This window comes from Pteropus alecto, unplaced genomic scaffold (genome assembly GCF_000325575.1).
Source record: "Pteropus alecto unplaced genomic scaffold, ASM32557v1 scaffold7, whole genome shotgun sequence".
Classification (NCBI taxonomy): Eukaryota; Metazoa; Chordata; class Mammalia; order Chiroptera; family Pteropodidae; genus Pteropus; species Pteropus alecto.
The window spans coordinates 63,053,152-63,066,372 of NW_006494614.1; the positions used below are offsets into that span (position 1 = coordinate 63,053,152).

Sequence of the window (13,221 nt, forward strand, 5' to 3'; positions counted from 1 at the left end):
GCGGCATTGCCCACACAGTGACAGAGCGGGACCCAGTCCCTGCGGGGGAGCCGGGGTGTGACTGGGTCCCAGCTGACAGGTCACAGACCTTGCCGGTTCCAGGAGGTAAGAAAGACCGAGACGCAGGCCAGAGGCCAGCGGAGTTCCTCCTCAGAGGGCCCCTTGCCTGGGGAGCCCGCACCTGGCCCTCTCCGTCTCTGCCCTTCAGTCCTGGCCACAATCATAGCCCTCCGGTTGTTCCCACAGGCCCGAGGAATGTTTATGTGGCAGTTTTATTCTTTTGTTTCCCCTCAGAGGATCCCTGGGAAGGTTTTCGAAGGGCAGGGGAAGTGAGGAGAGCTGGGGAAGGGATGGGCCTAGCTGGCACACCTGGGAACCTCCCCCTGCTCCCTGCATGGGCCAGCTCCTCCCCATCTGGCGGGCGTGGGGTGGAGGCATGGCCCCTGAGCCCCCCGCTTACTCTGCAGGAGCCGGCTGGCTCTTGGGCCCATCTCAGCCGCCCATTCACTGGTAAAAGAAACCACAGGAGTTGGCTGAGGTGGCCACGGTCTCTCTTTAGCCTGAACCCGAGGAAGGAGAAGTGGCCTCGGCTATATATACTTACGGAGAAAACAGTGTGCAGATAGAAGCCTGGTAAACAGCCGGCCGGTTAGAGGGAACCTAAAAATACTCCCTATAATTATGTTATTAAAACACACCAGAAAAATGGACCCACCCCACTGAGCAAAGGCCCCCAGACGGCTGCAGGGAAGCGGGAGGCCACGCACGTCAGCCTAAGGGTGCCCTGGCGTCACCCCCGGGCGCTGGTCCGGGCCTTGACGCTGCCCCATTGTGCTCCAGCCAGCCATCACCTCCCACTAAGGGGCGGCCCGCCCCAGAGCCGCCCAAGCTGCCCAGTCTCAGCCTGCGGCCGCTCGTCTACAAAATAAGAAGGTCCTGGCCCCATTTCCACCCCCAAGAACACACACAGGAGCAAAAGAGGGCAGTGCTGCTGTGATTCCAAAGGCCTGGAAGCAATCTCAGCTCCCACGAGTGGGGGTAGCACAGAGACTGTGGGTACCCATCTGAGAAGAACAGAGGGGAGGCCAAGTCACAGGGCTGTGGGAAGCACACAAGGCAGAAATACTTGTGCTTTGACAAAAAAAAACAGGTAGGCCTGAACGACGGGGCCCTACAGGGCCCACAACACACTGGGCAGGTCTCCTTCTAAGAGTGAATGTGGGGTGGACAGGCCCAAAGGGTTAAAACAGGAACTTCATCCTATCGGACTTAACATTTCACTATTTCATAAAAAAGCATTCATACATTACTTATGTTAACAAAAATCAAAACTAGGGGAGAATCGTCTCATCTCCCTCTGGCCCCGACTCTGTCTGGCTTGTCTAACCCTTCTCCTGCCCCAGCTCTACCTGGCTCAACCAGGGGATTGGAGCCTAGAAAGAAACACCCCCCCACACACATACACACACATACACAAAGCCACCCACTGACATGGTGCCCAGCTGTGGGGGGCTACACTGGTCTGGGGCCCTGGAGCTGCCAACCTGCCAGGCTGCCAACTTCTCCCCCTCCAGCAGACTGGCCTTGCCTGGTGCTCACCTCCCCGCTGCCCTGCCCAGCTCCATGCTCAGCCTGGACCTTGTTCTGTATAACAGTATTTAGGGACCCCACCTCATGTGGCTTATTTTTTGCACATCTTGCCCATTGGTGCTCAGCACACTACTGTGTGAATAAACACAGCAAGGCACTTACAGACCAAATCACCAGGAGCTGGAAGACCCCAGACCACTTTTTACAGCCAAGGAAACCACCGCCTGGTTAGAAAGGGAGAAGGATGAGTCCCAGCCCCTCCCACGGCCACCACCATTGGCCGTGAATCAGAACTTAGGCCCCTGGCTCCTGCCCAGGGCTCAGTCCCTCGAGATCTGGACGAGAGGACGCTTGAATGAATCTGGGAAAGACTCAGGGAGAGGTCCCGTGTGAGCTCACAGGAATCCGTGGGTGGGCGTAGGGCGTCCTGACAGAGAGCCGGGCTACAGACACCCATGGTCCCTTGGCTGGCCCTGGACACCTCACCTCCCGCTTCCTGGGACCTGCCCGAGACTGGTTGTACAGTCCTGTGTGCACAGACCCTGGTGGTGGGCGGCTCCTTCCATTCTGCCTCCGGAGACCCAACCTGGTGGCTAAACACCAGCACTCGGGCCCAGCGTGCTGCACGTGTGGGAAAGTGCTTTGGGGTTCCTGGCCCACCAGGCCTGTGTGTGGAGGCTGCCTCAGTCCTGCTCCTATCCAGAGCCCTGGAGACCAAGAGATCAGAGGCCTGGGAGCAACCTTCGAGCTTTCACTGTCTTGTTTACAGGTGAGGAAACTTGAGGCCTGGAGAGAGGGGTGAGGTCCCAGCAAGTTCAGAGCAGCACAGAAGCCGTTGTGCTCAGAAACACCCTCCAGCAAAGTCAGCTGAGTCTCCCCTTTCTGTCCCCTTCCCTCCTCTCCTTTCCCCCTTTCCCTTCCCTTCCATCTCTGTCCTCATGACTTTCCATTCCAGGGTCTCCCAAAGGTGACATCCTGCCAGCAGGTGTGAGATTCACCTGCCCCAGAAAGGAAAAGATTTGATCCCCAGCTTCCTCACTTCCTGCTTGTGTGATTGAATTAACTTCCCCAACTCCCAGGTTCCTCATCCAGAAAACATGCTGCACTCAGAGGAGTTCAAAGGTCAAGAGTGGAACAGAGCTCAGATGTATAAGAGGTGGTTCTGCCCTGCCCCACTTTCCTCTCCAGGAGACTCAGGATGAGGGGGAAAGGGAGCTGGGGACAGGGCTGCCAGCCACACTGCTCCCCTTGAGGAAAAGCTTGAAGTGGGCATTCCATGAGGGTGCCCTGTCTGACAGACATGTGCTGTCTTACCTACTGCTTCCAGAACGCTTACCACAAGGAAGGACCAGATTGCTTTCGCAACCAGAAGGGGAAAATATACATTTTAAAAGTCTATATATTTCTAAAATAGATAACTAAGAGAAGCCCAACGTTTTGTTGAATTCTAAGGAAAAGAGGCTTTCTGAGACCAGAGTGGTCAAGAGTGGCTTCCTATCAGAAGTGGCTACACTGGCCCCTGAATCTCCACCATCCCTGCGATGGGCTGGCCCCATCTACCACTCACCAAAGAAAGCAATCCCCTGTGGCTGCGCTCAGAGCAGAGGGAGTCAAGAAGGCCCACCTCCCTCCTCTTCACCTTTGAGCACTGAAAGCAAATTCAGTGCCATGTCAGAACAGGGGAGACACCGCCCAGGAAGTAGCCCGTGGGGCCAGGATCCGAGACCAGGCACTCCTCCCACCTCCAGAGAAGATACTTCCTCTGTAGGACCCTTCTTGGCTGGGCCCCAGGCTCTTCATGCTCTGCCTGTCAGTGGGATGATGGCCTGCAGATGACTACAGGTGACCCATCTTCAGCCCCTGGGCAGACCCTGGCCCCTCCCCCAAACACACGTGCACACCCACCCCTCAGGCCTGTCAACCATGTACCTCAGTCCTGCTGACTCATTCAGTCTTCCTGGAGGCCAGCACGAGGCAGTGTCTCTCCTCTAAGGTCACAAAGGAAAGCAGGACATACTCCCAGCTCCACAGCCACCCAGTCTGGGTGCTTTCCTTCTCAGTGACACTGCGGAGCATAGCCTCTGGACGAGATAGACCCAGGTTCTGTGCTGTTCTGAGAGGCGAGCACACTGTTACCCCCAAGGGGTTACTGGATAAATGCCGAATTCTCGGATCTAAATTGCTAACAAGGCCCCAAGACCTAGGCCTCATTGCCAAGAGAGAAGACCACATTCTGCCTGCCTCGTGGGGCTGTAGAGACAGTAATGGTGACAACACTATGAAAAAGAGGAAGTGTCCCTATTCTAAATGGTAACATTTCTCAGTGATATCAGTCTGGTGCAGGTGACGCCCCAGTGTGCAGTGGGTGTGCCTGCGAGGCCTGAGGCCCCATCCTTCAGGCAGAGGCCATGTTACCACACTACGCACTACGCACTACATGTGTTTACTCTGGCCAATGATACAGTTACTGCCTTCTAACTACTTCCCTTTTAGCTACAATGTTTCTGGCTGTCTGTAAAGTCCAGAGTCAGGAGGCGTGGCCTATTCTAAGAATCACTAAATGTCCTGCCCCGACATCTCTCCAGAAGCTTTCAGCTTTGGGTCTTGATCCGCCAGGGCTCCAGAGACAGCAAGCAAGTGAGCGGCCTAAGGCCTCCATCCTTCACAGGGGGAGTCAGGGAGTCTTGTTATGATGAAGATGCCTAGCCACGCTTTTGGGGTAGTAGTAATCCTGCACCACACAGGGTGTGGCATGGGGGCGAGGGGCACCCCAGGATGACTAAAACCCTCCCCACGGCCACTACACGAGCCAGCACAGGGAACAAGTCTGACTAATATCCTCTGAAGGCCTTATCCAGCACCCACCTCTCACTTCCAAAAGGCTGTAGAAATAGCCGTTTCTAGCCAGAGCCTGACAGAGAGGAGGTGCTCAGGAGACAATAGAGTGAATATTCCACTTCCAGCTAGGCAGCCTGACCTTGATATCAGCAGGACAGCAACTGGGTCCCCAGGGATGGGAGCTGCCTACACCCTGGACAAAGAGTCTCAGGTATCACCTGCCAGACCAGCTTGACATCACCCTCCCTCGAAGCTTAAGAAAAAATACTGAAGCCCAAGCCCCACAGCCAGGCACAGAATCAGTATGGGGTGTGGTCTGGGCATCAGGGCTTTTTAAAAAATTAATAAGACTTTATTTTGGGGGCTGTTTTAGGTTTACAGAAAAAATGAGCAACGAGCAGAGAATTAGTCATCAAGCTCCCCAGATGAACCCAATATGGCCCAGGTGAAAACCCTGAGCTAGTGCCACCTCCACATCCAGGGACAAGAGAACGCTTCCCATCACCACGTGGGGAGCAGCAGAGACCCAGAGAAGAACCCAGGACCCCTGCCTAATTCTCAATCAACAAACTCCGGCTCGCAGGCCAAACCTGGCCCCACCACTTGTTTTGGCAGAGCCCACAACTAGGAGTGGTTTTTACATTTTTTTTTTTAATAGTTGGAAAAATTTGCAAAGATTTCATGATGTGAAAATATTTACTATGTAGCCCGTTACAGAAAAAGTTTGCTGACACTGTACCAGGAGACTCCACCGTCTAGCGGGAGGTGTCCCCTGGAGGAACGACTCCCACCTCTGCAGGCTGAACAGACTCATTTCAAAGGCCAGGCCAAAGAGGCTGCAGGTGCTTGTGGCAGGACAGGTGAACCTGTGCCTTTGAGAAGCTTACCTGTCCCCCAACCCATCACCACACACGCACCACTGCTTATAAGCCTACCTCTAGCTGGATCTGTCCTGCTCATCTGTACCAGCTGACTCTCCAGAGGCACAGTGCCCAGCGGGCTGACCCTGTGCTCTCCCTTGCACATCCCGGGCTGTCCTGTCCACACAAGGGACGACTCAAATCCTCCTTTCCAACCTCAATGTTTTCATTGATTCTTGTCTTGAAAAATTTCCCAAGTTTCACCACCTTTCTCTGCTACAAATCAAAACACAGTCTGTCTGGGAGCCAAAGTGCAGGCTGCTGTGGATCCCCTACATTCCTGGCTCACTGGGAGCCTATGCCTACCTATAACAGAAGTTGGCAGAAGCCTACCTGGAGTGAATTATCAGGCTCTGGAAAGGCTTTCAGAATAAAATCACCACCACCTATCATGGTCTGACAGATTTCCACCCAACGGACAGACTTTTGCACCCAATGCAAACCTTTCCATGTTTCCGTGAATTAATTTAATCAGACTACTTTCCAGCTCACACCCAGTGGAGACAGCCTCACGTGGAGGGAACTGAGGGCAGTGTGAAGGGTGGAATGAGTTGCTGGGCACTCTGCCCTGGGCACAGTGGAAGCGGGGAGGGTGCAGAGGGAGAGGCCTTATAGCACCGAGAACCACAGGATGTGCTTTCCAGAAGGGGCGACACTGATGCCAGGGGCTGGGGACCCTCAGCTCTGATGCCAAGGCCTGAGCCTATTGAGGGGTGTTCCCTACCCCAGCCCAGAACCCAGGTGCCGGGCCCCTCCCGCAGAACTAGCGATGGAGCAGAGTAAGCCAGGGCACTGGGAAAGGAAGGGAGGAACCAGAACTACTTTTTCCGAAGCATGGGCCTACCCTAGTCCGGGGCGTGGAGACGCAGGGAAGGGAGGGGGGCGCCTAGGGCACAGAAGTTAGTTCTGCTCTGGAGGCTCCAGATTAAACAGCTCCAGGCAGGAAGCCCGCCTTCTCCCACATTGGTCAGGAAGTCATGATGCAAGTTTGCGCCTTTTTTTTTTTTAAACAAGAAAGAGAAAAAGAGATTCGTGCCCCCCTCGCCAGCTCTTCGGCCTGTCCCACAGGGGCAAATAATCTCCTCGCGGCGTCGCTGCTCCCCGGCGCCTGAGCGAGGCACCAGCCGCGCCCTCCTGGGGCACTCGCCGGCCCGCACCGTGGGCACTGAGTTGCCACCTCTCTGCCACCCCGATGCCGCCCTCCCAAGCCCGGCGATCGGACGGGGACCCTGCCAAGGCCGCCCGCGCCGCCCGGCCTCGCGGGCACTCTCATGCTTCTGGAATGCGGGCGCCAAGGGCCGCGCGTCCTGGGGAATCTCCGCGCCAGCCCGCGCATGGTCCCCGCCCCGGCTGGCCTCGCTCGCGGTGTGGCCGGGAAGTGGGGAGCGGGACACAGCCGTGTCCCAGCCCAGAGCTCACCGCGCCCGCCCCACTCACCGGCCAAGAGCGCGAAGGGCAGCAGCAGCCAGTAGAGCACGGCGCCGAGCACGTGCGACTCCATGCCCAGGGTGGGGGGCCCGTGGAGTCCGCCCTGGGTCGCTGGGCCGCCTCGGCACTAAGGGACCGCGCGGGGCATCCGGGCTTGGCGCGCCATGGCTCACAGGGAAGGTCCCCGCACGTGCCGCGCGCCGCGGCCAGGACCCCCGCTGGTCGGCGGTGACTCGAGTGCCTCCGCGCTCCTACTCCTCCTCGGTTGGTCCGGGGCCTGCGCCCGTTCTGGGGACAGCCCTGCCCAGCGGCGAGCGCAGCGCGCGACTCTCGGCAGCTCGCGGAGACAGAGCAGGGCCGGACGGCGGCTCGGCAGCTCCCTCCCTCCCCGCCCGCGGGCCTTTATAAGCTCAGCCCCTGCCTGCCCGCCCGCCCTCCGCGGCGTGCCCGCCTCCGCGCTGCCTCGACGGCCGGGCGCGCCTGGCACCCCTGCTACACCACGCACCAGCGCACCCCGCCAGCCCTCCTGGCTGGGGCTGGCAATTCGGGACCCAGACCCCCTCCCAGCGTGCGCCCCGAGGAGACCTCCACCCCCAATAGCCTTGGCGCTGCTGCTCGGTGCGCGCGTGGGGGAGGGCAGGGGGCACTTCTCCCCGGCGGACCCGTCTAGAGCACTAAAGAAAGGCTCCCTAGGGCCTGGCTTCGCCCGCAGTACCCCACGCGCAACGGCGCCCCGCGTGGCCGGAGCGACTTTCGCTTTGCTACCGCAGACGTGAGGACACAGCGCCCCCTAGGGACCGTGGATCGGCTCGGGGCCCCAGGCCGGAGGACCAGCCGGGGACCAGGCGCGCATCGGGTGGCCTGCCCGACTGTAGGCTGCCTGGGGGCAGCTTCCAGCCGCACTTGCCTCCGCCACCCGCTTTGCACTAATTACTTTGCCTTAAGACAGTAGTAATAACAGCCAGAGCACCTGCCGAAAACTGTTGTCTCCTAGGATGGATAAATCAGGGCCCGAATCCAGGGTGTGCTGGGCACTTCACCCAGGACACCTCAGTCTGGCCTTTGCCACTCTTGAGATGGCTGGGGAAGGAGAAAAGGGTAAGGCCCCACAGTGTCAGAGGCTGCCCCCAGGGTGCAGGTAAGGCTGAGCTCTGTTCAGGATCCCAACTCGGCTGCATAAGGGAATAAGTGAGGCTGGTGGGTGTGGCGGGGACTAACAGCCTGTAGCCAGCCAGCACTCCACACCAGCCGACTGATGCCAACCAGAAAACGGGCCCAGACTTTCCGACTCTTCAAAACTCTAAAAGGTGGACTTTCATGCAGTCTGGTGTTTAAATGCTGACTGGCTTTCTCCATGCTTCTCCTCTGCTCCTTCCTGTCTCAGTTCCCAGCTAGAGTCATGTCTGACCCTAAACTTTTTCTAGACCCTCTGAGACTTGTATCCTTGGGATTCCTCCCAAAGGTCAGAGCCCAAAAAAGGCTGGGGAAATGGGGTCCAGCTGATTGGGAGTCCCAGGACTCATTGGCCTGTTCTAGCCTCTAGCAGAGATGGCTGGAGCCACCCTCAAGAAAAAGCACAAATCTGGCCACCTTAGGTCACCCTTTGGCAGGGGTTGGGGCCAGGATCTCCAAGTAGAATCAGCATCAAAAGAGTAGACAAGAAGGAAAGCCCACATCGGCTCTACAGGCTGTTGGCTTTATGGTCCCAGAATGCTATACCCACTCTCTTTGCTTCGGGAATATCTACGAGATAGGGTGGTGGCCCCAAGCCTTGGAGTTGTGAAGATTTAAGAGGAGACCATGTTAAAGTAGGTGTGAAGTAACATGCGCCCAGTGAGGGTCACCATTTGTCCCCTTGTCTATCCTGCATTATTGTTCCTAGCATGCAGGCATCAGAGAGGAGGGAAGGAAATGAGAGAGAAAGGCTTGCTGGAATGCCAGCAGAACAGACACTGCATCCAGCCTAGGGATACCCTTGCTCCCTCCTCTGCCTGGACTGCCCTTGGGGTGATCATGAGGGCAGCTGGGGGGCTCCCCTCTCAGGACACCGATGCTCCCCCTTGAAGGGATATAAGACAATCTTGTTTGCATAAAAGTTTTAAATGCAAAACCAAAAATGCTTAAAAACCATTCCTTTAAGCTAAGTCCTTCTACAGCTGAGGCTGCAAGGTTTTAGACTCTTGCCCAAGAGTAAAGTCTTCAGGGGAAGCAGGAGGATACAGGAACGAGGAGAGAAGAGGGGACAGAGGGGCAGATCCATAGCCTCCAAACCCACTACAGCAGCTTTGGGGACCTGGCTTACAAAGTTTCCCACCTTCTCATCTAGCTCTAGGACAGTTACTCCAAAGAAAGGGGGAACCTCGGAACTTCCTTGCAGGTGTGCTCACAAAGGAACAGAACATGTGTCCAAGTATTGCAGTAGCAAAAGACTAGGAAAAAACTGTCTGCCCACAGCCTATGGTAAATAAGGTAAATAAGTTACAGTGCATCCTGCACTGGAGTACACTGCCCATGGGTTACACGGAATCAAGCAACTCTCTGTTTATCATATGGAACAATCTCTAAGATATAATATTACATCTGGGAAAAAGCAGCAAGGTAAAGCACATGCCTGCTAGACACCATCTCTGGGAGGGGACACAGGACAGGTAGGACTGGGGCCCCAATATCTGGATAGGAGGGACACATAATAGTCACTGAAATACTTTTTGGTGCTGTTTTGATTTTTTGCTATATATATGTATCACCTATTCATAAAATAAATTTAAAATGAGCACAATAGGGATAAATTCTCAGAAAAGAGCTTCTCGACCTGCTCCCTTGCAAGGCAGGGGGCAGCAGGGAGTTTGCCTGTCCAATGGCCCTGGCCAGTCAATAACTCATGTTCTAATCCTTTGTAGGTGAAGACATGGGGGCTAGGGAGGTAAGCCATTTGCCAAAGGATAAGCCAGGCCACAAGGACAGCTTTCCTGACTCCCAAGTCCAAAGCCAATTCTGAGGTCTTCCTACACCGTTGCTGTTGATTAAAATAGTAATTTAGTCTTGAAGTGCAAGAATGTTCAAGTCTCCTAGGGACCAAGGAAGGACAAGAGTATCATCAGTGGGAGATTATCACTCAGGTTTAACTTTGTCCTCAAGGATAATGTAGTCGCTACATGTCTACAATTAAAAATCAATTTTAAAAGGAAATGACCCAAGTGTCTAATAACAGATGAATGGATAAACAAAATATAGTCCACCCATAATGAAATATTATTCAGCCCTAAAAAGGAAGGAAGCTCTGACACATGCTACAGCATGGATGACCTTAAAAACATGAGGCTCAGCGAAAGCGGCTAGTTACAAACAGACAAATATTTTATGATTCGACTCAGAAAACATCTAGATAGGCAAATTCACAGAAACCAAAAGGAAATGAGAGGATCTCAGGGGCTGAGGAGGAAAGAGGGGACTTATTACTGAATGGGACAGAGTTTCTGTTTGGGATGATGACAAAGTTCAGAAAATAGTGGTGGTGGTGGTTACACGACAATGTGAATGTACTTAATGCCACAGGAATTGTACACTTAAAATGTTTTAAATGATACATTTTATATTATGAATTTTTACCACCATAAACGACTAACCTGGGAAAACATACACATGGTTAAGATGGTTTCGAGCAACCCATGCTATGTCTTTCCTCCACCCGGAGCCTCCCCAGGGGCAGCCACATTCTGTTTCTTCTGAATATTGTTTCCTAGACTCCTGGCCAGAGACTCGATGAGCTTTGGAGAGATATATTTTTTATTTCCCCAAGTACATTCCCATCGAATTTCCGTGGCCCTCTTTCCTAGAAACAAAGAACAGGAATTGATCCAGTGGAGAATTAGCGCACATCCTAATCCCATCTATCAGCGGATCCCAAGAGTCTCCTTCCAAGGAACCCGTCCCACAGAACCGGCCTTGAGTAACTGACCTCTCCCACCCAACTGCCCACCTGGAATCAGCCTGGTGACCCTGCTTCCTTGCTACCCTCGGGCCCAGCATTTGGTTATGTCTGCTCAGGATATGACTGGACCAGAGTCACCTGTGGTACCTGGTTCCACCTCATGGCTCCAAGTCAGATCTGGAACCTGCCTTCTGGCCTCATGGGCCTGGTTGAGTTGGAAGGTTAGAAGCTTGAACCCACTATGCAGAAAGGTGCAACAGGTGCCTGTGGCTGGGAGCCCTCTCTCTATAGGAATCAAGCCCATGGGCCTGGTCAGAGCTGAAAGAGGAATGCCCCCTGGATCTGGCCCTCTCCCTAACCACGCACCTGGGTTTGGACCTGCGGGGTCAATTCAAAGGTGGAGCTGGGGGCATATGCTACACCTTCCTTATGTGCAGGAAGCTACCTGGTGGAGGTTTTAACAGATGAAGCCCTGCTCGCTCCAGCCCGGGCACTTTCACGTTCCTGCTGTTTGCCTGTACTGGCCCTTCAGTCCTGCTGGTTTTCTCTAACACCACTGGCCCCTAGCAGTGGTCCTGCTTGCTCTCTCAGGCTTATGGGAGGGAGGAAAGCACCCCCTTGCTACCTGCAAGTGGACAGTGGACAGAGGCCTGGATCTCAGAAGCAGAGTGCTGGCTAAGAAAGAGCAGCTCCAGGCCCCTGAAGGGGCCGGCCATCCTGGTGGGCCCAGATGCTAGTGTTAGTGAGTCAGTCAACAAGGCCAGAGGAGACCACTGAGCACCCAGCAAGGACTTGAGAATGGGCAGGCCTTTGATGGGGCTCCACCTCAAGGGACACTGCACCCCCAGGGCTGACAGAGCATCTACAAATAGAAGAGTCACCTAGGGTGTGAAGTCAGTGCCTTTATCAGATGCCATTGCAGAGGGCTGACCACTAATAGTGGCTGCAAAGAAACTAGCTCAATGTGGCAATAGAAAACAGTCACACAGAACCCAGACCCTAATGGTGCCCCTCCCTTGCACCCTTCTGCCCCACCTTCTGCCCAGAGCTTTGTGACCCAAGACCCTGACTGTACCCATACATGCACAATGCAGAAGGGGAGCTAAGTTGACCCTCGATCCATGGGAGCCAGTGGATAAACTCTTTTCCTTTCTCTCCTGGAAAGCCCTGAAATGTGATCTACTCAGCTTTTAAGGGGAGAGTCGTGTGTGACTGAGCCATCAGCTGCGAGCTGAGACAAGTCTTGCGCTGGCTCTCAGCCTGCCTCGCTCCCCCAGCCCCTGATGAGCTCCATGCAGCGCTGCCCTAGGGAAATCCTACACCAGGCCTTGCATGGGACTCTGTTCTCTGGTGGAGAGGGTCCCCCACCAAGAACACACATGTGTGTGATTTTCAGGGCAGTCCCACTGGCAGTTGGTTTGAGGATGGAACAGACCCCAAGGCTGGGAGCCCCTGGCCCCACCCCCACACAAGAGCTGTGCTCTCTGGGGGCTTGGATAGAATCATCCCTACTCACTCACAAGGAGACCCTCTGGGTCCTCTGAGCCTCCCCCTCTAATTTACTTGCCTTGGCATTGAGTTGGTCTTTAATTTACGTGGCAGTCGAAGTAAATTATACAAAAGAGTGAAAAATGCTTGCAAGCTGATTGGCCCCCTTAAAACCTCAGCATTGTAGCTGTAGGACCTAACTGTCCACATGAGGTTTACAGGAAAGTGTCCTGGTCCTGTTACAGAATAAAAAAAAACAAACCCCAGGCCTCCCCAAATATAGGGTCAATCATTATTTGAACTAGCCTTTACAATGAGAGGCTAGACCAGGGGCATAGCTGAGTGGTGTTATCTACAAAGGTCATGTCCTTCATTCTTCCCCCTGTGCACCCAGCACCTGGATGCTCCATGGGCTCAGGAAACACAGGGGAGTTCTACAACCCCTCTCACAAACCTCTCAGCACAGTGCTTAACAGTTTGGCAATTTAACAACTGGCAAGCAAAGAACTCCTCCCAGAGTTTTGTCCCTGTTCCCTTCCCACCAGCCTTAAGAGGAAGTTCAAACTCCTTTGTGGTCTGGTGACCATTCTAATCTAGCTGCCATTAGCCTGTCCCCTCTCTTCAACTCCCAAAGCCTCAGGGTCTGGCCTTCTTCCTCCTGCACTGAGACACAATGGGCTCTGCCACGTAGTAGTACCTCAGTGAACACTGCTGGATGGACCATTGTCTCCCTCCAGAGTTTGGGCTCCTGATCACTAACCTCCACTCTGCCAAGCCTTGAACTCCTGGGATGCAGGGCACATCTAACCTACAAAGGAAGGGGAGCGGCTGGAGGCAGGGCCTTCAAAGTTGTTAAGTGAGAAACACTTGCAAGCCCCTCAAGAGTGGTCCATGGGCCATGGCAACAGGCGGCGAGGGGTGCCATTAGAAGGACCGATGTCCACCTTTACTACAGGTGCAGGGAAGGATCCCGTGCTTGGCTTGGCGGACGCTGGGGCAGTTCTGGCCTTACTCCGGGACAAGGCC

The 13,221-nt window shown here is 54.7% G+C and overlaps 1 protein-coding gene across 1 annotated transcript in view; it reads right to left on the minus strand.

Annotated features, from left to right (window-relative positions):
- The window catches only part of PIEZO1 (piezo type mechanosensitive ion channel component 1), a 64,286-nt gene extending 57,120 nt beyond the window's left edge, over positions 1–7,166 (minus strand). Inside the window, 1 exon segment of the mRNA XM_006927128.3 lies at positions 6,786–7,166. Within this exon segment, the coding sequence (XP_006927190.1) occupies positions 6,786–6,849 (64 nt within the window). The 5' untranslated portion in view covers positions 6,850–7,166.
- Positions 7,167–13,221: the final 6,055 nt, after the last annotated feature.